The sequence below is a fragment of the Oryzias latipes genome, chromosome 17 (assembly GCF_053564925.1).
Source record: "Oryzias latipes strain Hd-rR chromosome 17, Olatipes_Hd-rR_3.1".
NCBI classification, from domain to species: domain Eukaryota; kingdom Metazoa; phylum Chordata; class Actinopteri; order Beloniformes; family Adrianichthyidae; genus Oryzias; species Oryzias latipes.
The window spans coordinates 23,862,772-23,886,259 of record NC_136253.1 but is presented as its reverse complement, the minus strand read 5'-3'; the positions used below and the strand labels follow the sequence as shown (position 1 = coordinate 23,886,259).

Sequence of the window (23,488 nt, the reverse complement as noted above, 5' to 3'; positions counted from 1 at the left end):
TTCCGGCTGATAAAAAGGCAACAGTAACTCAAATACCCACTGGTTAGAACCGAGGTCTGCAGAAGAGCATCTCTGAACAAACGGATGTGGTGAAACGGGAGATTGGCATCATGGATGTGCAGCAGAAAAATCTGCAGCAACTGTGTGATGGTGTCATGTCAACATGGACCAAAGTCTCTGAGAAATGTTTCAAGTACTGTGTTGAATCTATTACACCAAAGATTAAAGCAGCTCTGAAAGCAAAAGGGGTCCAACGCGGTACTAGCAATGAAGTGGCCGGTGAGTGTACATGCATACAAACGTCTAAGCCGATTTTCTCAAGGAAACTGTGCATTTGCAGTGTTTTCATTTATTGTGATCATAGATACTTTTTTCATAAATGTATGGGAAAAAATGTATCAAAGTAAAAAAAAAATGGAACGACTCCACTGAACTCATAAGGACAAGCAAACAAAAGTCTCTGAGTTACTAACCATGTCTCCTTTATCACCTTTGCGTCCCTGAAAAAACAAACAAGCAAACATTTTTTGGTTAAAATTGTGGGTGAAACCAAACTGATTGTCAATTCATGTAGAAGTTTCCACAAAAGTGAGACGATGCTGTATTTGTTAACAAGACACACAAAAGATTACCTTTTGACCATCTCTTCCTCTTGCTCCGGGGATTCCTGGTGGACCTTGCAGACCAGGTGTTTCCACCTGGTTCTTGTCGAGCTCAAGCAAAGGCCCTGGGGGGCCAGGTGGTCCCGGTGGTCCTGGATCACCTCGATCGCCTTTTAACCCCACTCTGACATGACTCTGTGGATTTCAGCATTGTGGTTACTCAAATATCCAGTTGAATAAAGTTTGTCTGGATCATAAAACATGATCTTATTCTTAAATGTTCTGGAATCCAATCCAATGTGACTAATCTAAATAATGATCTAAGATAATCTAGAAAAGAAATAGTGACCTAATATTTGCACCTTGGTGTGGGACATTCGTTCACCACATTTGACCCATCCCCCAGGGGAGTGGTCAGTTGCAGACACAACCATGCTCGGCAACCGTTTGGTGATTTAACCCCCAAATGAAACCCCTTATGCTGAGAGTCCAGCTGTGAGGCAATTTTTAGAGTCTTCGGTATGACTCGGTCTGGATTTGGACTCACAACCCACCCACTCTACCACAAGGCCATTAAACATTAAACAAACTTAAACTGCCTGATTAATAGGCAGTTTATAATAGTTATAATATAATAGGCATTTTGAATCAATACAAGTACTCCCAAATGAACTAACGCAACATATCGGCAGTTTTTCTTACACACCTAGTGTTGCGGCTCCCTGTGCTTTCCTCTCAGTGGGAAACTGATCCAAATGGCTCTTTTGAGAGTTACAGGTTGCCGACCCCTGGTCTGGCACATCCACGTGCATTCCAGGTTTGTGTTGTAACATTATCACGTATGAAGTAAAATGTTTTGTTAAAAAAACAATGTTGCTGCATAATGAGGAAATAAAACACTATGTTCCTGATTTGTTATTTATTTATTTATCCCCCCCATCAAAAAGTATTGATAACAGTATCGTTAAAATACCAGATCGATGAGCAGTATCAATAAGGGTAGTAGTACCTTTAAAAGCTTAACGATACCCATCCCTACTTGCAGAGCTGATATATTAACCAAAAAGAACACTTGTCATCAAGACAGGTTTTTTTTTTGGCAGCAAGATACTAATTTCCTGAAATTTGGTTGATCGGATTAGTTAAAGGGAAAGAAATCCAATGCTTAACTTACATCTCTTGATCGTTCTTCTGCTTCCCTCGTCTGAGATCGAGCTGAACAAACAGGATGTGACAGGATGTTAGTTTAGTCTAAATAAATGCAATATATTAAAAATAAAAATAACTGCAATATATTCACATAAGTATTCCCCAGTACAGATCACCATCTTCATAAAATAAATGTGTTTCATTGTCTTCAAATAAAATTTAAATAAAAAAATGAAAGAGCAACAATTATTTACATCTTATTTTACAAATCGAACTTTAAGTTTTAAAGTCTAAAAACGGGCAAAAATGCAGGACAGGGCAGCGGTTTGTGAGAGAATCTTTTACTTTATTTTCTTTCTGTGAAATTAATTAAGCTTACAACGCAAGTTTTAAACCGTTATTGCTGAAATACTGGCCTTCTGTTGAGTTTTATTAATGCAGAAGTAAATACATGTGACACATGTTCAAGTTGATTTGTATGTGACACATTAAATAATTTCCAACTTATGATAAGTGTTTCTGTGGTATGTCATGTTTTTATTTTAAATTCCGCAAACCCAAATGATATTAAGTAAGCATGGTTTGACTGTCAGGTGGTATTTCTTTTGTATTTCCACAAAATAACAGAAACACAAGATCTTGCACAAGTTCAAGTATAATACAAGGGAAATAGAGGGGAACAGAAAAAAAGAAAATTATTTCTCTGTCCATTTAACTTTTTTTTAAAATTAACATAGAAAAACAATTACAGTCATGTTTTCGTGCTCACATTCATTGTGTAGGTAAGGGGTCATGGGGTGTATGTGTCAGTAGAGGTTTTTTGTTTTGTTTTTCAGTTTACTTTTTGCTGTTGTTTATTTTTAAGCTGCTCAAACCATGACCAGAACTTTAATTTTATACATACAGTTTGATTCAATTCTGATTTGATGACAGAATTTCTCTGACCTTATTAAATAAAATCATGGAAAGATGCCTTAGGAAAGAAAACAACAGAAATTCGTGCTGTAGTCTGACCTGTTGTCAGCGCCTCCTCATTGGTTAATGCTGGAGTCATGTGACCAAAGTACTCATCCACATGGGTAGTCACAGTTGGTGGTGCTTGAACGGGATTCCTATTTTCCACCTTGGAGAGATTAAAAAAAAAGTGAAGTTTTATTTGAGATGCTCATGTAAATAATTAACACATACAGCTGCCAAAAAACAAAAAGAAAATTGTGATGGCAGTGAGATGAATGCTGAAAGCTGAAAAAATTGCAACAACCCCGCAACCCCATGAAGCTCTTTGACCCCTCCTGTGTGGCTGTGTAGTTGAAGAAAAATAAGACGAATATAATTTAAAAATGTTACATTTTTTTCAGACTGTAAGGCGCATCGAGCAAAATAAAACAGTTCAACTTTATTTAATTCATTCCCAAACAGCTGTAGCACAGTATTACTCCACTAACTACAGCACCCAGAATGCTTCAACAATCTGTAGCAGTTTGGCTTTGAAGTTGAACATTTTGACATATTTTAAATTCCATTTCTTTATTTCTTTTCATTTCTACAAAACATCAAAATCAAAAGATCTTGTGCAAGTTAGGAAAATGAAGCCGGAAAGAAAGAAAAAGGCATGATAAAATAAAAACAAGAACAAACATATTTATGTCTATGCAGTTAAGGTTCAAGTGTGGTTTATTTAAGGTATTGTGTTTAGCATGACCCAGACACCGACAATTTTGTCTTATTCTTAAGTTTGAAATCGTACCTGGAATTAAAGCAACACGGTTCATTTATTGTCATTTTTGAATCTGTTCTTTTTAAACATGTTTTTTGAAGGTGATTTGTGTGTTTTTTAAATGGTTGTTTTAGATCCTTCCATATCATGAAACAATCAATTTCTGGGTGCCGTGTATCACAGAAAATCAACGGGAGATCAATAAGCAGAATTCGTACTAAAGGTGCACCGAGTTACATGGTAGACTTAATAATATTGAATAAAATACAAGGCAGCATACGGTCCAAAAAATAAAGTACATTTTTTCAATTAATTTTATTTTGCTAGATTTACAAATTTCTGGCTTGAGATTCACCAACAACAATAAAATAGTATATTTATATTTTTCTTTTCTTTTTAATTACTGCTGACAGAACTACTACATTTGCTGCATTAAGATGATCTACGGTACAGGGTGTCTTTTATTTTGAAAGGAACTCATGAGAACCTGTGTCAAAAGTTAAAAACTGTTTTCTATTTGGAAAACAAATCTTTATTAATGCAAAAAATATAAATTTTATTTAATGTTGTCATAATAATAAAAGTAAGGTAAAAAAAAGCAGTTTTGTACTTTTCTACAGGGTGAAATGAGACTTTGTGGCTTCTATTGGGTTGCAGTCTTTGATTAATTGACTTGACCTCTGCAGTAAATCATGCAATAAAATGCAAATAGGCATTTGAAACTCCAAACCAATCTCCTTTTTTTTTTTTTTTATAATAGTGGCATAATAATAATTGAAAAAAGACAGGATTTCAACTGTGAGCATGAAAGATCAGCTCATGAGTGTTTGTTGAAGAGAGGCTGCTTTATCACCCTGCAGGCCCTTGAGCAAAGCTGCCTTTGAAGCTTCAAAGACTTTGCTGTGTCTGAAACGCTTTGGGTCAGAATGACTTTTACCCCGAGGGAGGATTAAAGAGAGGAGAAAAAAAGACTTTTCAAGATTGACGCAGCATGAAAGATGTGTCACTTGAAGAATTAGAAAGCTAAAAGTGGACAAATATTTACCAATTGAAACTTTATTCTGCACTTACTTCTCTGTTTTTATTTGTAAAGCACACTATGCGTGGTCAAACTGATCATTTTATGTCAGTAAAAGCTAATCAGAACCTTGTTTTTAACACATACCCTTGTCGTCTCAAGTCTTCCTCCTGCTCCCTTCTTCATGGAGTCTTCCTCTGTTTCTCTGTCATCCAAAGTATCGTCTCCACTGGGATATCCTGATGCCTGTATCAAAGGGTCACTTAAACTCACCTCAAGCAACATTCATGTGCTTAGTGATGACCAAATTGTCTTAACCACTAGGGGGCACACTTCTTTTGCTTGCACTATTGTGCTTCAGCTTCAGACTCTTTTGCCTAAATCGCTGTGAAGCTGATACTAAAATCAAAATGCTAAAATCAAAGTAGCCCATCTCACATAGGGATCATCGTCCTCGCACTGCTCCTCAGCTGCTCGAGGGTCATCTTTTATCACCAGCTGCTGAATAGAACCCTTGTGGGAGAAAGAAACAAAAATGTAAAAAAGATATGCACAGAAACACATTATGTAGGAAATCTGTTTAAGTCGTATGATTGATGAGCCACAACACAAGCATACATTGAAAAACTGTGCATTTAAATGTTTTGTGAATTAATTTTGTCTTCTTTGAAGTATAGTTGTTTATTTTTTTAGCAGATTTTTCAGGTTATATACATGTATGACATGAAACCTTGATAGTCGGGTAACAAATACAGGATTTTAAACAATATTATATCTTAATGTATATATTTTAATCTGTTCATCCAGTTAATTAAAACTAAAACAAATGGCCAAATTGATTTTAAGTACTAATTTATTTAACTTTTCATAGTTTACTATTATGTAAACAGCACTGGCCTTGTAGTATAACACATTGTAGGACAATTTTCTGCACAGATGTTACTTTGTGAATTTTGAATAATTTATTCTGTGATATTTTTACATTTTCTGGTAGGAATACATTAAAATATTGAAGTAAGAAAGCATGTAGTACTTTTAATTACGAAAATATTGTATACTTAAACGTCTCTACATTTTAAGCTTGGACTTCATCATTAAAATATAAAGAGGACAATAAATAATAAACATGTTTATTTTTCAATATTTTAATTGCAGTAACCATATTTGTGATGATTTGGAGCAAAAATAAGATATTGTTAGTATTATTAATATTTTTTTTGCAGTTTCCACACTAAAAACATGAGTTTCTCTTAAAGAACAAATAAAAACAAGTTTGAACACTTTTCTCTTAACTTACCTGAAATCTACATTTCTATGGCTTTTTCTAGATATTTCTAAAAAAAATGCACTCAATCTTAAAATATGAGCTCGATCTTAGTTTCTTCTAATTAGATAAACTAAATAATTAGTTTACTCAACTCCTTTAAGATCAGAACTAACCTGAAAGCTTGATGGGTAGGTTGTCAAAACTTGTTATAATCAGGTATTATCAGACACTATATGTTTAAAAAAAAACATCTATGGTCTAAAAGTCACTTTAATTCGGAAGAGCCGACTGCTTGGATTCCAGATTTGCCTTTCAGGTGCAAACCGGGCAGATTTCAACATGAAACTTGGAGAAAACCTTAGAGTCAGTCAATAAGGCTTTATGCTCAGAAAACACTGCAACAGCAACAAACACGGTGACCCAGATAGAAGCAATGAGCAGATCAGGCACCGATTCTGCTGTCATGCTTCAAATAACCCGTTCAGAGAGTCGGGCCACATTGTACAAAGCTGAATGAGGAGAGGATGGCCGTGTTGTCTCACCATGGAAACACTGATTGAATGCCAACTTGTACGTTTCCGTCATTTGCAGTGATGCACAAGAAAATGCTGTATTATTGTTTATTCAGCTTCCTCTGCACACACATCACAGATTTCAGCCTTCTCTAGCATTTTGCACACATTTTTCATAAAATGTCCTTTTAGTTGTATAACTGAGGTATCGTTAAAGCCTAAACTCCACCTTTTCATGGGGGCTAACACGGCAACGGGAGCCTTTGGTCTGACCACAGCTGAGCCTTTTCTGAAATGTATTATGCCAACATCTGCTATCCATTTACTCCCCCATCCTTCTCTTCCTCTGCTCTCTTCATCTTGTCAACATACTTCTCCATCTCCCTTCCTTAATTAGGCTTCGTGTTATTTCCTCCTGTCTGTCCCTGATCTTAAACATTTAGTTCAAAGCCAAACCCAGATGCAGTTTCAGAGGTCAGGAGATTTCAACATTTGATGTAGATGATCTTTTCTGAATCACTGTGGTGCATTAAAAATAACTTGCTAAAATTACAAATTCAAATGTATAATTGGCTGATTTAGATTTTTCTCACAGGAAAACTTCTGTTTTTATGGTAATTGATATTTTAACTACATTAATCTGGTCCAGGTCCCATTTACGTATTTATCTAATCAGTCAGTTTTGTTGTACCACAGGGTTCAGTGACTGGCCGTATTTCACTCAAATAACTTAAAAAAACAACAAAAAAAATGTTATTGAATTAAAAAAAGAAATCCTTATAAATTGCAAAAAGCAGAGATTTCATGTTAAAAAATTATTTAATAAACATCTGATATTGCTAGTAGATGTTGTTCTATGGCATTTTATAATTGTAATATAATAAAATAACAGTCAACTGTTGACTTTTGATTTTGTTTTTAATTGGATATAATACTTGACGCATTTATCAATTAAATGACTGACTCGACAAAGAGAATCAAGCTGTGCTATTTTACTTACTTTATTTTCCTTAAGAGGTTTTGTGTGAAAACTGAAAAACCTTTCAGCTTACCACAAACTTTTCAAGTCCAGTGCTTCCTGCATTCGCCACAAAAATGCCAGAGTTGTGAGAGAAGGTGAGTTTTTCTGGACTCCGGTGGAAGGTTTTCCTCTCAGCCTCCCCACAGTCCATGAAGAGATGCACCTCATCGTTCTCCACCGCAACCTGACAGACAGTTAAATCGACCTCAGAGCCTGCACTTCAACAAAAACCTCTGCAACATGATTTGATTATGATATAAATGTTTTACATTGTCCTATATGATATTCTTAGGATATTTTTGGCTGTTTCCCTCCTTATAAGGTCAAGGGTCGCTCATTAGTATCAATGTATGAATTTATCAGGTTCTCTTCAGATTTTTTTGGTTGTAAAATTTCCAAAAGTTCTTGTTTTTTACGTGCAGCTTCTCCAAGATGAACCAAAACATATTTACCTAGTAAATTTACCTAACTTGACAAAAAAAAATAGATTTAGCAAATATACATACTTACTCTGAGACAATGTGGTGTGGATATTACAGTTTTTTTCTGCACTGTGGACTCGTTCCAATCGGTATTGCAGGTTTGAATTTTGGTTAAAACCACAAAAATCGTGTCATTCTTCTGAATGTGGAGCAACACTTTGTGTTTTGTTTTAATTTTTTAATGCACAATTCTTGCCAGATAAAAAAAGGGGAATTTTTTGACTAACTTCCAGCTGAGGAAATATTTTTGAACCATTTTTTTCACAGCTTTATGTCCTTGGAAAGATGCTACACTAAAATTAAATCAATTTAAACTACCAAAGCTTAAAAACACAGAATTACTGGTAGATGTTTTATAGTTGGCCATCTTTCTCTCCACTGTCCCCTCATGCACACTCAGTATGTGAGGTTGTACTACTTTTTTAAATATATAAATAACAATTTAAGTTGAGTATCTTTGAACTAGTTTTTCCTGTTTCCTACTGGAGTCACTCAACTTAAAAAAACAGATTTTGTTTTACTTTGTGGAAACAAGAGTCAGGGTTATATCAATCTACCTCATGTCACTACAATGGATAAATATAAGAAAGATGTCCCACTGTGAAGCGTGTCCACTGGTCGGTCATATCTGGGACACTAAATGCAGCAGCTTTGTGACTGTGGGAGGACCCCTTTTTGTCAGTGTAGTACAGCAGGATACTCTGGTGGCCCCGATGAACTGGAGTGAGCTCTAAACCCAGCTCCACCACTTTCTGACTGGCATCCGTGATCGCAAACAGCACACCTCCTCTACTGCTGTCTGGACGCACCTAGAATAAGAGAAAAATAAAGGCTAGGTACCCCAGATTCTCATTGTTATAGAAAGATTTTGTTTTCTAAAGGGTTACTTGTGAAAATAGTTAAGTGACATCAGGAATGGTCAAAAGCAAAAAATAAAAGGTCACAACTGTAATTTGTAACCTACCTCTAGCTAAACATAACAACCATCTTGGAGGTTAGGATAGACTAATTCACAACTTTGCAAACTGTTGTACACAATTGTAGACAAGCCAAAATCCAGCAACAACTGTACATTTTCTTTAGTCTCTATGGCTCAGGACTTAAAGCCAGGAAGTGCTGGTAATCTTTGATGACCCTTTTGAAGAGCTTCATAACAGCGTGAAAAAGGCTTAGGAGGTTACAGGGTTCAGCTGCGCACCGTCACTATGATAGCAAAGTCTCTGTAGAAGGGCCCAGGCACAAAGGTTTGAGTCAGTCGGCCGATGTTGGCTTCAGGTCCGAAGTTGTACGCGGGAAAACCCTCATGGCCTGTGGTGAAGGAAACAGAGGGAGGGAGGGGGACTCCAACCATATCCATCAGGTCTAGATGGCCCTGGGATCCTCGCTCTGACATGCAAAGGAAAGGATACACGATCAATGCCAAGTGACAGTGAACAAGAAATGGAGAAAGAGGGAGGAAGGGGTGATGAAGATGCGTGTCATGAAAGCTTTTTTTACTTGAGCAAATCATGTGACATGAAAGTGAAGCTGATAGCTGGTGAGCCACTCACTAATGTATGTAACTGACAGAATTCACACAGGTGGCGACATTGTTGGGCAGTAGGATAAATGTCTTGGCTGTAACTTAATTGGAAACTTTTTTTTTAATTCTTGGTTTTTCTAATCTTATCTGATTGTTTTTATTGAAAGTGATATTTTTTGGTAGCTGAAGTATTTTCTCTTTTAATAAGCTTCTTGGCGAAAAGTATTACACTTGAAGTTTATTTTATTAAGTATACTAGAATAGGTTATGCAGTAATTTTAAGCATAGCAAGTGTACTAAAGATCATGCATGTATAGTGTAAGAAGTACATGAACGCTATCCCCCCACCTCACTTGCACCCTATTTTTGAGTCAATATTAGTATAATATTGACAAAAATTAAGAAATCAAGCTTAAAGCACTGCATTTAAGAAATAAAATTGCTTGAAATAAGTATTTTTGATCCTTTCATTTAGTGAAGCTTTGGCGCGATTTCAATGAGGAAGATCGACCTCATCTCAGGCATGCTGGGTGTTTATTCGTCACTCCTCACGTCATCAATTGGTCTCCACTCTTCACAGTCATTCACAATCTAATTCCTGCCTTTAAATTCAATGAAGTTTGTTTATCCGCATGGCAGACATTGCTCCGCTCCACCTCCTCCCTGTTCTCCTCCTGACCTTCGGTTGGGCACGGAGCGGCTTAACCACCATCAGCGTCTGGGCTCTGGGGTCTCCTCACTCGGTCCAAGTTCATCACTAGCATGCAAGATGTCTCCGGCCCAGAGCCCAAAGGCTTCGAACTGTCCATGCTTCACAGGTAAATGCGTCACAATTACATTTTTCTCAATTAAATCTTTCAATCCCACTTTTAAGATCTCTCCTTATTGAAACGACCTTCCACTCTACTGTTCTTCTTTTGTTACCCTTCCAAAGTCTTCTACCACCCCTCATGCAACCCCACATTTAAAATGTTCTAGCTCCGCCAATGACTGAATACTTCTTCAGACTAAATTGGAAATATTTTACAAAATAAAGATAGTATATCAAACTTAAACTTCAAGTATACTGCCTCACTTTGTGTACTTACAGTACACTTAAATAGACTACTTTTTGCTGAGGGGCTCTATGACCTTTTCTCTTTTTTTTAACTTCTTATTCTCTCTTTTGGTTTTAAAAGTCTTACGGAGATGAAAAGTAACAAAAAAAAAAGTCAAATCTGTCACATGCTAACTGATTGTTTTCAAATAATAAAACATAGTTCATTAAAGCTAACTCATTGCTTAGGGTACAGCACCAAACAGCAGCTTTTGGCTCATCAGTGCCCCCTTGAGACACAGCAAAGTGCTTTTCTTTACATTATGTTTTTAAAAAAACATCATTAAACGGGTTTTATGAAGCCATCATGTTTTTGTAAATCTGTCTGCATCCTCCAGATTGGAATGCCAGCACAGCTGATGACATTGCCAGCAGGATGTCCACGTCTACATTCACGCCACAGACATGCTGTGGAATGAAAGAAAGTCACTTTATTTTGGAAATGTTTTTGCGTTTCTTCCATATCAGATCAGGCAATAACAACATTTAGCATGTTTTAGTTTAGGAAATCATGAACAAAAACACCAATAACACTAATTCAGCCCATTAGAGTAAAGATGGAGGTTTGTGCGACTCATCCTGACAGGGCTTTAATTTGACTGGATTGGATGTGGACTCCACCTTCACCCCGCTGCTCTTCTCACAAAGACATAATCCTCCGAAACAGAAACGCTCACACAATTACTGGCAATTAGGGTATGAAGGACATAGGTGTGTGAAGGGATGGCTTAAGTGGTCTTGATTCTCAGCTATGGAGCCTTTCTGCCATTGTGCCAAACTTGTAGCATTCCAACCATGGTGGCCTCTTTTACCTAAAAGCCTTCACTCAGAAATCCACAGACATCAAACGGACTCTCCCACTTGAACACACAAAACCCAGACCAGCTTAGACAGGCTGACATTTGGGGGTCTCTAATTCATCAGGTTGTCCAACTGGAAACATTCTTGATTACAGGGTTGCGTGTTTGTGTGGGTGTGCTCCTCTGAGCCGCCTCGGCCACAAGGTGGACTTTTTGCAGATTTACATATTTCGAGTAGAAGGGGCAGCTGGGAAGTACAAGGAAAGAAGCATGCACAAACACAAACAAAGCAAAGTGCATACACCTCCACCTCAGATGTGCAGTCTTCTGTAATGACTGGGAGAAGGTGGTCAGTTCTCTTGGTTTTTTAAAGGAACCAAACCCAACAAGTAGAAAATTGCATTTGCAGAAGTTTAACTTCATTGCTGCACTTTTAAGTCTCACTTCCCTTGTGAGCAATGAGAAACTGGTCTGACATTAACTTGTCAGATTAAACTTGTTAATAGAGGTCACTGTTGGAAGTTGGAAAGTAATGTCAAAATAAAAGTTTCAAAAAGTTTCTAACCTGCCAAAAAGAAAAAAAAATGTGGCAAGCACTTCTAATATGGTTAACTTCTAACACGCTTCTATAGTGGGACTTGCGCGTCGCGTATCACAAATAAGTTCTAGAGAATGCAGGTGATACAGTCTGACTAAATGAGGGATTTATCTCAGACTCTTTTTATCACTTAAGATAAAATGCAAGATGCTGTATAGTTCAATTCACATTAAACAGGATTTAATTTCAAAGTTGGACCGTTCATTGACGGCGCACCTTATTATCCGGTGCACCATATATTGATGATATTATGGGACACAAAACTTCTCAGCATGATTTAAATTGCAAACAACCAAAATCAAATGCCCCTCAGGAAAATCACAGTTTTCTAAAGAAACTCGTTTGAGCACAGCAAAGGCAAGTAGAAAAGCACAAAACGACACATTCCTGTTCATAACCACGTGTGTTTGATATTGGCATATTTGCACAACTATTTTCAACAATTCTCTGTCTGCTTCTTAAATCCCTCTAGAACAGATTTAGCTATATCCAGGCATCGTAGGCCGGTGTCCTACATGTTTTCAACCAACCTGCCATTGAAGCTCCTTATTGGCTAAACACACGTTATCCAGGTAAACTTCAGCAGATAAGCAGGATTTCTGGAAAACCAGCAGGAGGTTGGCCTTCGAGGCCTGGATTTGGTCATCCCTACTCTTGAAGAACTGGCCACCAATTAGCTTTTTGCTTGTTTTCTTCTGCATTAAAGCTCTATCTGCTGTCATTAGGGTGGAGGTAAACCTCAGCACCAAGCATGAGCTTTTGAAAGATTACAGCAAATACACTGAAGCAGCCACACATCACACCTAAGCTTATAGTTTTTTTACTTTGTATGCCCTGTTATAAATATGAACTTCTGCTTGGGTCACTTTACAATAAACCACGTGGTCCTAATCCACCACTAGACTATCTTTTTCTAGATAACAACTCACTTTTTTGTTGCCATCTGTGATTGTGCCAACCCTTGTTCACAATAATTGTGCCTAAATGATAGTGGCGTCATAACTGTACCATAGTCCATTTTTCGTTGCCAAGCACCAGAACATCCACATTTCATCTCATTTTGTGTTTGTTTCCCCACTCAGGTCTCCACAACACTACTTGTGTGCTGTAACCCTTTTCAGGGGAAATGATTGTTCTCACTTTTGCGCAGGGTAGATCAGCTTGTTTGAAGTAAGGCGTATAATCGTTTACAGAAGAATGTTGTTCATCTTTCGACCTTCAGCTGTTACCACAGGTGGCTAAGCAGAGATTTTTACGCCTGCGTTAGGGTAAGGGTTAGGGTCCCCCCCTGATGACCTTCCTGATACAACCCTGCATTTTATCCGGGCTAGGGACCGGCACAGGGGGACCCAGACTTGGACCCCCTTGTAGTTATATAGGCAGTATCGCAAAGGGTCTTGCCCAAGGACCCACACTGGATGAAGCTCATCAGGAAACAAACCCTGGTTTAATCTCTTCCACAAGGATAAACCTGATAAAACATGGATCAGAAAGATAAACCTGATTATCTGCAATCACTACTGTCATTTCCTCCCTAAAAAGCAGCTGAATTTGAAAGACTGAACTTACTGTCTGCTCTTTTGGAGCATTTGATAGAAAACAAACTAATAAACAACAATATCTACTCATTCATCCAACGTGGTACCATTGCAGAACAAGTTTTAAAAGGATAAATCTACCTTTTTTAAACATAACATTCTTTTGCTAGAATTTCTTTAGTTAACTAGTATAACACTATATTCCTTCCACTGAGTAATGACCATTATTTCTATATTATTCATGAATTACTCATATAATGAATAGAAATTGCTGTTTTTGAGGAAATGTTTGGTTGCTTCTGTTGCCAGCAGTTTATTATTGTTAAATCTGAACAATGCAATACATATTTCTCTATGGATGATCAGGAAATTAACTCTCACAAGCTTAGATGATGGATTTTGATGATTTAATACAACCCCTGTGACACATTCTGAGAAATTTTTGATTTTGAACAGTTTGCATCACTCACCACGCTTCCAGTATTTCAGTGGTTTGTGGTGGGACCTGCTTTTGCTCCCTCCCCCTGGAACATCGTCCACAGGTAGCATCCGGAGCTGCGCACTTTTGTCGCCGGAGACTAATGTCTCTGAGCTGTGCCCAACAGGATTTAGCACTGAAGCTTTCACCTGAGTGTCTGCACTCACTGCCTCCTTGTTCTCATTTCTCAGCTGCTCTGATGCTGCAGCCTGGGTACCGGAAAGCTCCGGAGGGGTGATGGATTCATAGGGGACAGCAGGAGAAACTGTGGTTGTTTTGGGGTTCGCCCAGAGCAAATTCCACCACTGGGCTCCCACAGGAGAGAGTGTGAGCAAAACGAGTGACAGGAAGATGTAAAGAAATCCCATCCTCTGCCTGTGATGGCTGCAAGCTGTTCATATACTACTGCAAAAGGAGTGTGCAAGCATATATCCAAAGCAGGTGCTCCTGTCCATCTGTGGCTTACTTGCACATGCAGACTCCTATTGATCGCAAAAGTGGTCCAAGAGATGCAGAGGCTTGCCAAAGTGTCCCAAAAGCAACAATTAGGTGTTTCACTATCTTTGTCTTCCTTCTTCTCCTCTCTGTCCTCTTCTTTCCCTCTCAGTAATAATGACCTCCCCTTTTTTTTTTTACAGTTTTCTACTGAGTCTGTAATTCCCTCAGGTCTCCACCCCCATCACCTTTAACCACCTCTTTCTCTGTGGAATCTGCCAGTTGGCTCTGTCTCCTCCTAGAGGGAGTTCAACCACTGCTCAGCACTCTAACTAGAACACAGTTACATTTTGTTTTTTTTTTACTTTTTTTTATGGAGTCGCTTTAGAATAAATATCGTCACATATTGGACACAATGAATTCCATTATGTATATATAATTATAAGGGAACATAAAGGTCATTTGGAGGTTCAACGGCAGGAACAGGACCCTTTGTTTGCACTTTATTCACTGAAACAAACAGGAATGGGTTTCTGCCATTTTTAGACATCGTTCCACAATATTTAAGTTGCAAATTATGAATATTCACTAAAAGAAAATTTTGTCTGAACTGTAATATAACATTTTGCAGATCTGTCGTATGCATATTTCAAAAGAAGACTGCATTTTATGTTGTCGACCCCTTCAGCTCAACTTACCCTAAAGACCCATTCTGATGAAAATAGTGCTTTATGGTGTTTTCAACGTTTTTGTACCATTTTTCTTATGATGGAGGACATATATAAAGAAAGTTAAGATTACAATTGCCTTTCTGACTACGGTATTTATATAATTGTGAATCAGGAGCAGAAGAAAAAAATGCAGTTGAAAAAAGCTTGTAGTTGTTAGGAAGGGGTTGCTCAGCCCACAGCTCCGAGGCAAATTTCAGATAAATTACTGCTGCTCTGTAGAAACTATGTCTGAGAAAACGACAGATTTTTTCATTTTAGCTAAAAACAGCATAATCATAATTAAAAGACCACTGGAAACTATCTTAAAATAGATAAAATTTGTGATTGGAGTGGGACTTTTCTTCATCTTTTTCTTGAAAACAAAAAATGAAATATATTTTCGTACCTGTAAATAAATTCAGGCTTTAGCCACAAATATCATTCAGAGAGACATTAACAAGATAAACACACAAATAAACATTTTAAAATTATTTCTTGGAGCAATGTTTTTTCTCTAGAATGTAATTTTTCACTTTGTCTCTACAACGTTATGACTAAATGTTATTCTTTTCGGTATATCCCTTCAGGGGTCGCCATCAGCTTTCACTGATTCACACAGGTGGTTTAGCAGAGATTTTTACACTGGATGCCCTTCCTGACACAACCTGTTATTTTATCCGGGCTCGGGGCAGGCGCAGGGAGACCCAGACTTGGGCCCCCTATGTGGCTGCATAGTTAGGCAGTACCGTGAAGGATTTTACCCAACGACCAACGCTATGACAAAAAGTGACCCCACTTTAATCTCCAATGTTGTCCTCTTATGTATAAAAACGTATAAACAAATTTGAATGTAGCAATTCCTGAACAGAATCTATTAACCATCACAGTGGCAGACACCCAAGGAAGAGTCTCAGGTATGAAGAACTAGACAGCAGCAGGCCCTGACATTAGCGCCTGGCAGCACAAATGAACCTGCTGCTAAGAGATGGGACTCACCCCGAATGACTAATGGAAGGGTGAACGATCATGATCCAGAAGGATCCCTCAAAGGGTGCAGACCCATCCAACTACCAGCCAACAACCTTGTCCCTCCACAACATGGAGGAAGCTCATGTCAGGCATCATTGCAGCCAAGATAAATAGGCACATGAATCAATACATCAGCAACGCACAGAAGGGCATTGGTAGAGACTTCAGAGGAGCTAAACCTGTGCACAGCCTGGATTGATTACTGGCAGCTCAGGATCAAGCCCTGAGCACCAGAGAGGCTCAGATCTACCACACCAGACAAGATCCAAGGTGTAGGCTGTGCAAAGAGGCACCTGAAACAATCCAGCACATATCTGCGGGGTGTAAGATACTGGAAAGGTAAAGCATTCATGGAGCGCCACAATCAAGTGGCTGGAATACAGAAAGATGTATGCAGAATATGGACTGGAAACGCCAAGGTCAAAATGGAAAACACATCCAAAGGTGGTAGAAAATGAGAAGGCAAAGATCCTGGGATTTCCAGGACTGATAGGATGGTAATGGCGAACCAACCAGACATTGTAGTGGTGAATAAAGAACAGACGAAAGCCGTTGTGGTGGATGTGGCAGTGCCAAGCGATGGGAACATCAGGAAGAAGGAACATGAGAAACTGGAGAAATACCAGGGACTCAGAGAAGAACTGGAGAAAGCATGGAAAGTGAAGGTGACAGTGGTGCCTGTGGTAATTGGAGCACTCGGGGCAGTAACCCCCAAGCTGGAGGAGTGGCTACAACAGATACCTGGAAAGACCTCAGACCTCTCAGTCCAGAAAAGTGCAATGCTAGGAACAGCTATGACCTTTAAGCTCCCAGGCCTCTGGTAGAGGAACTGAGTTTGGCTGAGAACCACATATATATTAACCCTTGTGCCATCTTAGATGAACCCACCCTTACATTGACGTGTTCTCCCTACCATGACAAAGGTGGATAAAGGTGGAAAGATTTCATGTAATCCATGGACACCAGTAAAGATCACAAACTATTGAAGAAAAAAGGTTCAGCGCATTGTCTAGTGGCTCTAGATGACCCAACTCCCATCGTTAAAGTGCCTAGGATAGCACAAGGGTTACAGTGGTTGAGCACATTTAGAAAATGTATTGTTAAAAACATTGATTGTTTTATTACTCCCCCAAGGCAAAAAGCAGCAGAAATAACTTTCCGTTGGGTATTTAGGTAAAGGGTTAATGTGTTTTTTCGAGGTGGAAGTCTAAACTTATGAGTACTGTGCCACTCTTTTCCAAAAAAAAAAATTAAACAAAAAAAAAGAATGAAAAAGGAGAACATGTAAGTAGGACCACTGTGGCCCTGAAACAATTAAATCTTTACCTTTGCAGAATCAGTGTCATGAGACCAAAGCAACTAAGGCTGATTAAAACTAAAACAAAACATATATAACTGGCTTTAAAGTTAAAACTTTCTGATCAATATTCTATACAAAGTTAAGAACTGGATGATGCTGACTACTTCTACTTAAGAATAAGAATTTATTTCCTTCTCAACGTATTTTCTGTTATATTCCGAATGGTAGAATTTATGATGAGCAAAATGTCTCTGTGCTGCTCCTCACTAATCATGGCTAGCAGGAGAGAGGAGAGGGGGCCCCAAGTTGCTAATTACAAAGAGATGTCTGTTGTGTTGTATTGTATTTCTCTGAATGTTTGATGGGGTCCAGGAAAAGGGCTGCAGTGTGGCTGGAAATGTGCAATCGAGTTTGGACCGGATAGCTCGGCTGTGCCATAGTGCCTTCAGCCTTTTCAGTTTGAGGTGAATAAATAACAGTTTCTGTTGCAAGTGGTCGGTCAACCAAATCTAGATATTTTCATGATTATTTACATTTATGAACTGTCTTGGTTGTAACCCTATCTTTGCCTTTCAGTTTCTGGGTAAGCTACGACATCCCAGAAATAAGAAAGAAATAAGAAAATAAGAAAGCTCTTCTTATTTGCAATATTAAAAAAGGATATTTTGATGAAAAATTGTTCTCAGCAAAAAAAAGTCACCTTTTTAATACCAAAAACCCAAATAAATCAATGCAATATCAAAACTTTAATTGTTTTTCTTCCCTGCTCTGCAAGTGTGTGTAAAATCTGCTGTCTTGGGTTTTGTTTGTTGCTTCAATTTTTACTATTTTGATTGTGCAAGTTCAATGCACATCTATAAATGTCAGAAAACAGGACTGAGAGGATCAGAGACCCAGACTTGGGCCCCTTGTGGCTGCATAGTTAGGCAGAGACTGTGAAGGAATATTACAAATTATATTAAATTTTTATTAAAAAAAGAGGTGGGTGTACTATACCTTAATGTACCCAAGATTTTGTCTTCCATAATTAAAAATTGAATTAAATAATGCAGCAAAAAAGGGTTTTATAATATGTATTTTTTATTTTATTTCTCTTCTTTCTCCTTTTGTATGTTTACCTGTTATCTGTTATTCTTATTGCTGCTGTTTTGTTCTGTTTGTTTAATTATTGTCTTGTCGTTTTATGTATTTGTCTCATTTTGTATAAAAATGAATTAAAAAAAAGGGACTTGAATAAAACAAAGATGCCTGGCCGTCATAGCTGTGCACATTTAACAGAAGTGAAAAACAAGAGTTAATGCATCTTCTAATTGTCGTAAAGTCATCAACAAAAAAACAGAAAGTGGCGATTTTCCTTGGCCGAAATTTCAGAGATGCGTTCCAATATTTGGAGGTATCTTCAGAGCCTCTTTTCCCACACTTGCTGACCCCATTAGAGCCTCTGGATTCCAGAAGGAGTTACCCCTTCACCTTTCACCTCTGCTTCTCTTCCTGCCTTACCTTGAAACTCCCAAACAAGAAACCCTAATGGGTTTACTGTCACAGTCAATAAACAATCATTAAACTATAGGTGGGAAAAATCACAAGATCAAGGGAGGGGATGACATGGAAATGACTAAATTATGTGCTGCACCTTGGATGTTTTTTTTCTCACACAATGTATTTTTTGTTAATTAGGTCATTGTCATAGGTCAAGACACAATATTAATTTACAATAATGCTAAACTGAAGGAACAGAACAAGTTCCCACAATAGTCAAAACCCAAGAACATCAGTTGTATATCTGAGCTCTGGCGCCATCTTCTTGTCAAAGATGAAAGCTGTGACCACAAGCAGGGATTCTGGTTCTGTGTGCCACTTCTTACATTCCTGATAAATCTGTAAAACAAAATATGTGCATAAATAAATAACAGATTAAAAGGCAGGTTAAACATCCGCGTCAAAACATAATAAGCTAGTTCAACCCGCAACCCGAGGTTGTAAAAGAAATCCGCAGACATCAGAGAAGTTGTTACAGAGCCACATGTGGCTCTTTTACCTCTCCATTGTGGCTCTCTGGTTAAAGAAAAAGTAACTTCAAAAGTAAACACAGAAAGGCAAACTAACTTTATTTATCCCATTCGCAAGCAGTTGAAGGACAGGACGTGTCGCTCCGCCAGGCACAAGACTGTGGTAGCCAAAATTCTCCAACAATCAATCCCTCGTACTTTACCAAAATCATTCTCATCAGTTTGAGGTCAGTAAGCCCAACCCGAATTCATACATGAGTGTTATCGGATTATAAGGCGGATTTTCTATTTTTGAGCAAATTTAAGTGCAACCGATGGTTTGAAAATACAGTAAGGGTCACTTAATTAGCTCTGATTACATTTTTATTAGTTAGATTTATGAAATTCTGGCTGAGATGCACCACAAATGGTAAAATAATTCTTTTTTTTTCCTTTTTTATCACTGCTGACATGACACTAATTTGCTGCATTGAGATGATTCTTTCTTGGCACAGCGTGTCTTTTAAAGTTATAGGAACCTCTTTCTAAAGTTACGTCATATTTTGAAAAAAGTACATTTTCTCTTTTTGTTTATTTCATTCATATTTATCCTAACAGAAGCAACAACACAAATACAAATCCATGTTTTATTGTTCCATTGGGTAAAATGAGATGTTGTGGCTTCTAGTGGGTTGTGAGTTGCAGACCCCCACAACACAGTTTTTAAATCATTTGAAAAAAGCAAAGACAATTAAAAAAAAATTTTGTCACTACTTTTGAACATGTTCTGCTCATATTTGCTTAGTTTTCCAGAATGTTTGGAAACCTTTTTTTTTTTTTTTTTTAACCAATTTTTGCAAATGACATTTGCATCAAGTGGTGATTATAAACGTTCTGGTTTAAAAAAAATGCTGCACAAGATCTTTGTGTGTAAAACAGTTTCTGTATGTTTTAGTATCCGTGTGACCAACTTTTTCAGTTGCGTCATTTAGATTAGAGAGAAAGAAGATTTGGTTCACTGTCTGTTTTTTTTTTTGCGTCCTCATATTTAGGTTTTTACATAGTAAAATATGAGAAACAATCTAAATTTTTCACTGTCTTGTATTATATATATTACACTAACATATATGCTTGGGTGAACAGGAAGGCTTAACAAAACAATCCTGCTCTCAGACAACAGTAAACCACAAACATGAACTCACAGCAGCCCCCAGACAGTCAAGCTTTTGTTGCAAAACTAGTTTTTCTCCTTTATCTCCTCTTCCTCCACATCCATCTCTTCTTCCCCTCTCTTCCCACATTATGTTTTCATTTCCTGTTTCTTGAGTCTTCTCAGTCAGGAAATTTTTAGAGCAAAAATGCAACCACCTACACACAATTTTTGAAAACATTTAAAACTCCAACGCGTAGCAGGAAATAACCAACATAAAATATTGTTGTTGTCAAGTCCATTTTAGGCCATTATGGACCCACAGGCGACAAGGCCATGAGAAATCAGTTCCTTAAAGAGCCACTCTGATGAAAATGGTCTTTTTTGGTGTTTTTAACATGTTTTTGTGCAATTTCTCTGATGATGGAGGACATATATAAAGAGAATTTTGTTTATTTGTTAATTTTCTGAGTATTTCTTTTTTCAGATCTTTGTTAATCAAGAGCAGGCAACAGAAATTTTTTTTGTGACGTAAAAAATTGTTGGACGGGGCAAAAGCTCCCTGCACCGCTTCATTCTGATGCATCCACTTGCAGACAAATAGATCCTTGTACGTCTTGCCATTTTTGTTGCACCACTAATGTTAGTTGGGTGGAATAAGTAACTAGATGGGTAACGGGAAGTGGGGGCGGGCACTGCTCCACAGCAACAGATATTTAGCATGTTGTTTTGATGTGTGTCTTATCATTTTAGCCCTTGTGCTATCCTATGACCCCCCCTTCCATTGACGTGTTCTCCTTACCATGACAAAGGTGGATAAAGGAGGAAAGATTTCATGTAATCCATGGACACCAGTGAAGATCACAAATCATTGAAGAAAAAAAGGTTCAGAGCACTGTCTAGTGGGTCTAGATGACCCAACTCCCAACGTTAAAGTGCCTAGGATAGCACAAGGGTTACTGTGTCCCTGCATCTTTTAAACTGGATTATGGAATTTCAACAATAACTGTTTTATTCTCATTTTACATATTTTCATAAATAAAATAAAATAAAATAAAAATCCCAGCTAAGGACAAATGCTGTAAAGTACTACTGCTAAAAGTATTATGATATTGGCATCCAACGACTTTTTGTTGTATGTCTATGTTTTTATATCTGTTCTTATTCAATGGATAAATTCAATTTACTTTAACAGTCCTAAACACAATTTAGTGGTAATCTCTAATAAACAACTGCCTCTCTGCAGAAACTGTCCTAGAAAACGACACAAGTTTTTTTTTACATTTTTCTCCAAAAACGTCATACACATAATTAAAAGACAACTGGGAACGCTTTGAAAACAGATCAAAAGATCAAAGAACAAAACACTAAGACATTATTTTACTGTTTTATACCCATATACTTACATGAATGTCAAGGGATTTGTTTGGCTGACCTGCAACAAGCTTAACGTTACTAAAAATGCCTGAAATGTCAGAACACATGCAACTGCAACACACATGTGCAAAATTTGCACACACTGAAACTCAAACCCACATAAGCCAAAATACCATCATGCAGAGGTTCAGTGCCACCTATAGGGGGGTTAACAAGCAGTCAGCCCCAATCAATCCTCTTTGCAGGGAGTTCAACCTGGCACAGCCAAAACAAACCATGTGAGAGCGAAGTGGACGGAAGAAGATTACCATTTACTACATTTTCTGGATTACTGTACATTTAGAGGAACAAAGTGCAAGCAAATCATTTAAAATTTTGTAACAGACAACAATAAATAAGCCATTATAGGATTTGAAGACTCAAATGAAATTTGTCTATTCAAAGTTATGTTTTCATTAGATTTTCTTGAAGAATCAGTCAGGAAATAACAGTTAGACTGCAGGCAGATTGCATATTTTAGGAAAACAGCTTTGAGATTTACTTTTAAATGAGTAAAGAAAACTGTAATTCTACCATCAATTAGTTATTATGTGATTATCAAATGAGCAGTAGATGATTTACAGAAAATGGATTCACAACCTCTTTCGAGCACGCCGCAGAACAACTCAAACCTACACAGAAAATTTAAAGTCTGGAAATATATTCAGGTGTCAAGAGGTTTAAGAAAAATAAAGTTTTAATTCAGAAATCAAAAGATGGGTCATTTATCTTTTTGATAACATTGATTAATACAAATATTCTAGTAAGGGGGTGACAGAAGAAGAAGAAAATACTTTAAGGTAGTAAAGGGGAATTGCCTTGAGGTGCAACAAAGGCATGAAAGAACAACAATTCCGATAGGGTGATCCTGTGAGTCTGTTTACAGGGCCCAAATAAGATTTCTACAATCAGCTTTTGTGCCACAGGTTTTTTAAAACTCGTGTCAAAGCCGCTATTTCTCCTTCATGATTTGCAGAGCAAATGTTAGTACTGAATTGTAGATCTACAACTAAACACTCAAAATGAAATGCATGCAGATATCCTCATCTAAGCAGAAGAATGTCCTTAAATTCCTGGTATTAATGGCAAATGACAGGGCAGATTGAAAGCTGTAAAACCATAATAATGAGCTGAAGGATTATAATTGTCGTGTCACTGTAGGAGACATTTTTCAGTGAACCAATAACCCTGTGGGTCAGTGCAGATGGTTCCGGTTCACTGAAGTGGCTTCTTCTGCAAATGGAGTTTCTTTACCCCTGCTGTTATCACCCTCACAGGAAATGATTCGATTTCATTCAGTAGAATGTTGCAGGGCATTTGGGAAAAAGGCTTTTGTGAAATGATTTGTCCACATGTTTTTTGTTTTTTATAGAGTTTATCAGGTTTTATGCAAAAAAGCAAAACAAAACAATTAAATAAATCAATAAATCAATCAATCCAACTGTCATAATAACAACAGTCTTCCCAGGCGCCAAACATCACAGAGAGGGCTTTCAGATAAATGACTGCATTGTTGAAAGTAGCTCAAAGGTCAAATGTGGACATCTGCAGTGGGACGTTTTCCATGAGACACTGATAGTCATTGCAGTTTCTAACCTCCTTGCCCCCTTTCAAAAAGTCAACAAAACCCACTTTATCTGTTTGCTGCTTAGTTAGAAAC

The 23,488-nt window shown here is 37.6% G+C and overlaps 1 protein-coding gene across 8 annotated transcripts in view; it reads right to left on the bottom strand.

Moving 5' to 3' along the window:
- The window catches only part of col15a1b (collagen, type XV, alpha 1b), a 60,206-nt gene that overhangs the window by 26,783 nt on the left and 9,935 nt on the right, over positions 1–23,488 (bottom strand). For 5 of the 8 annotated variants that reach the window (XM_078935563.1, XM_078935566.1, XM_078935567.1 and 2 more), the window contains exons 1-10: positions 13,793–14,500; positions 8,967–9,154; positions 8,368–8,577; positions 7,318–7,470; positions 4,925–4,999; positions 4,634–4,732; positions 2,766–2,874; positions 1,777–1,817; positions 633–797; positions 474–500 (exon numbers count right to left, since the gene is read on the bottom strand). In XM_078935563.1, the coding sequence (XP_078791689.1) occupies positions 474–500; positions 633–797; positions 1,777–1,817; positions 2,766–2,874; positions 4,634–4,732; positions 4,925–4,999; positions 7,318–7,470; positions 8,368–8,577; positions 8,967–9,154; positions 13,793–14,168 (1,443 nt within the window). In that variant the 5' untranslated portion in view covers positions 14,169–14,500. Of the gene's footprint in view, positions 1–473; positions 501–632; positions 798–1,776; positions 1,818–2,765; positions 2,875–4,633; positions 4,733–4,924; positions 5,000–7,317; positions 7,471–8,367; positions 8,578–8,966; positions 9,155–13,792; positions 14,501–23,488 lie in introns of those variants that run through there. The other 3 variants (XM_078935568.1, XM_023964779.2, XM_078935569.1) reach the window with 1 other exon arrangement.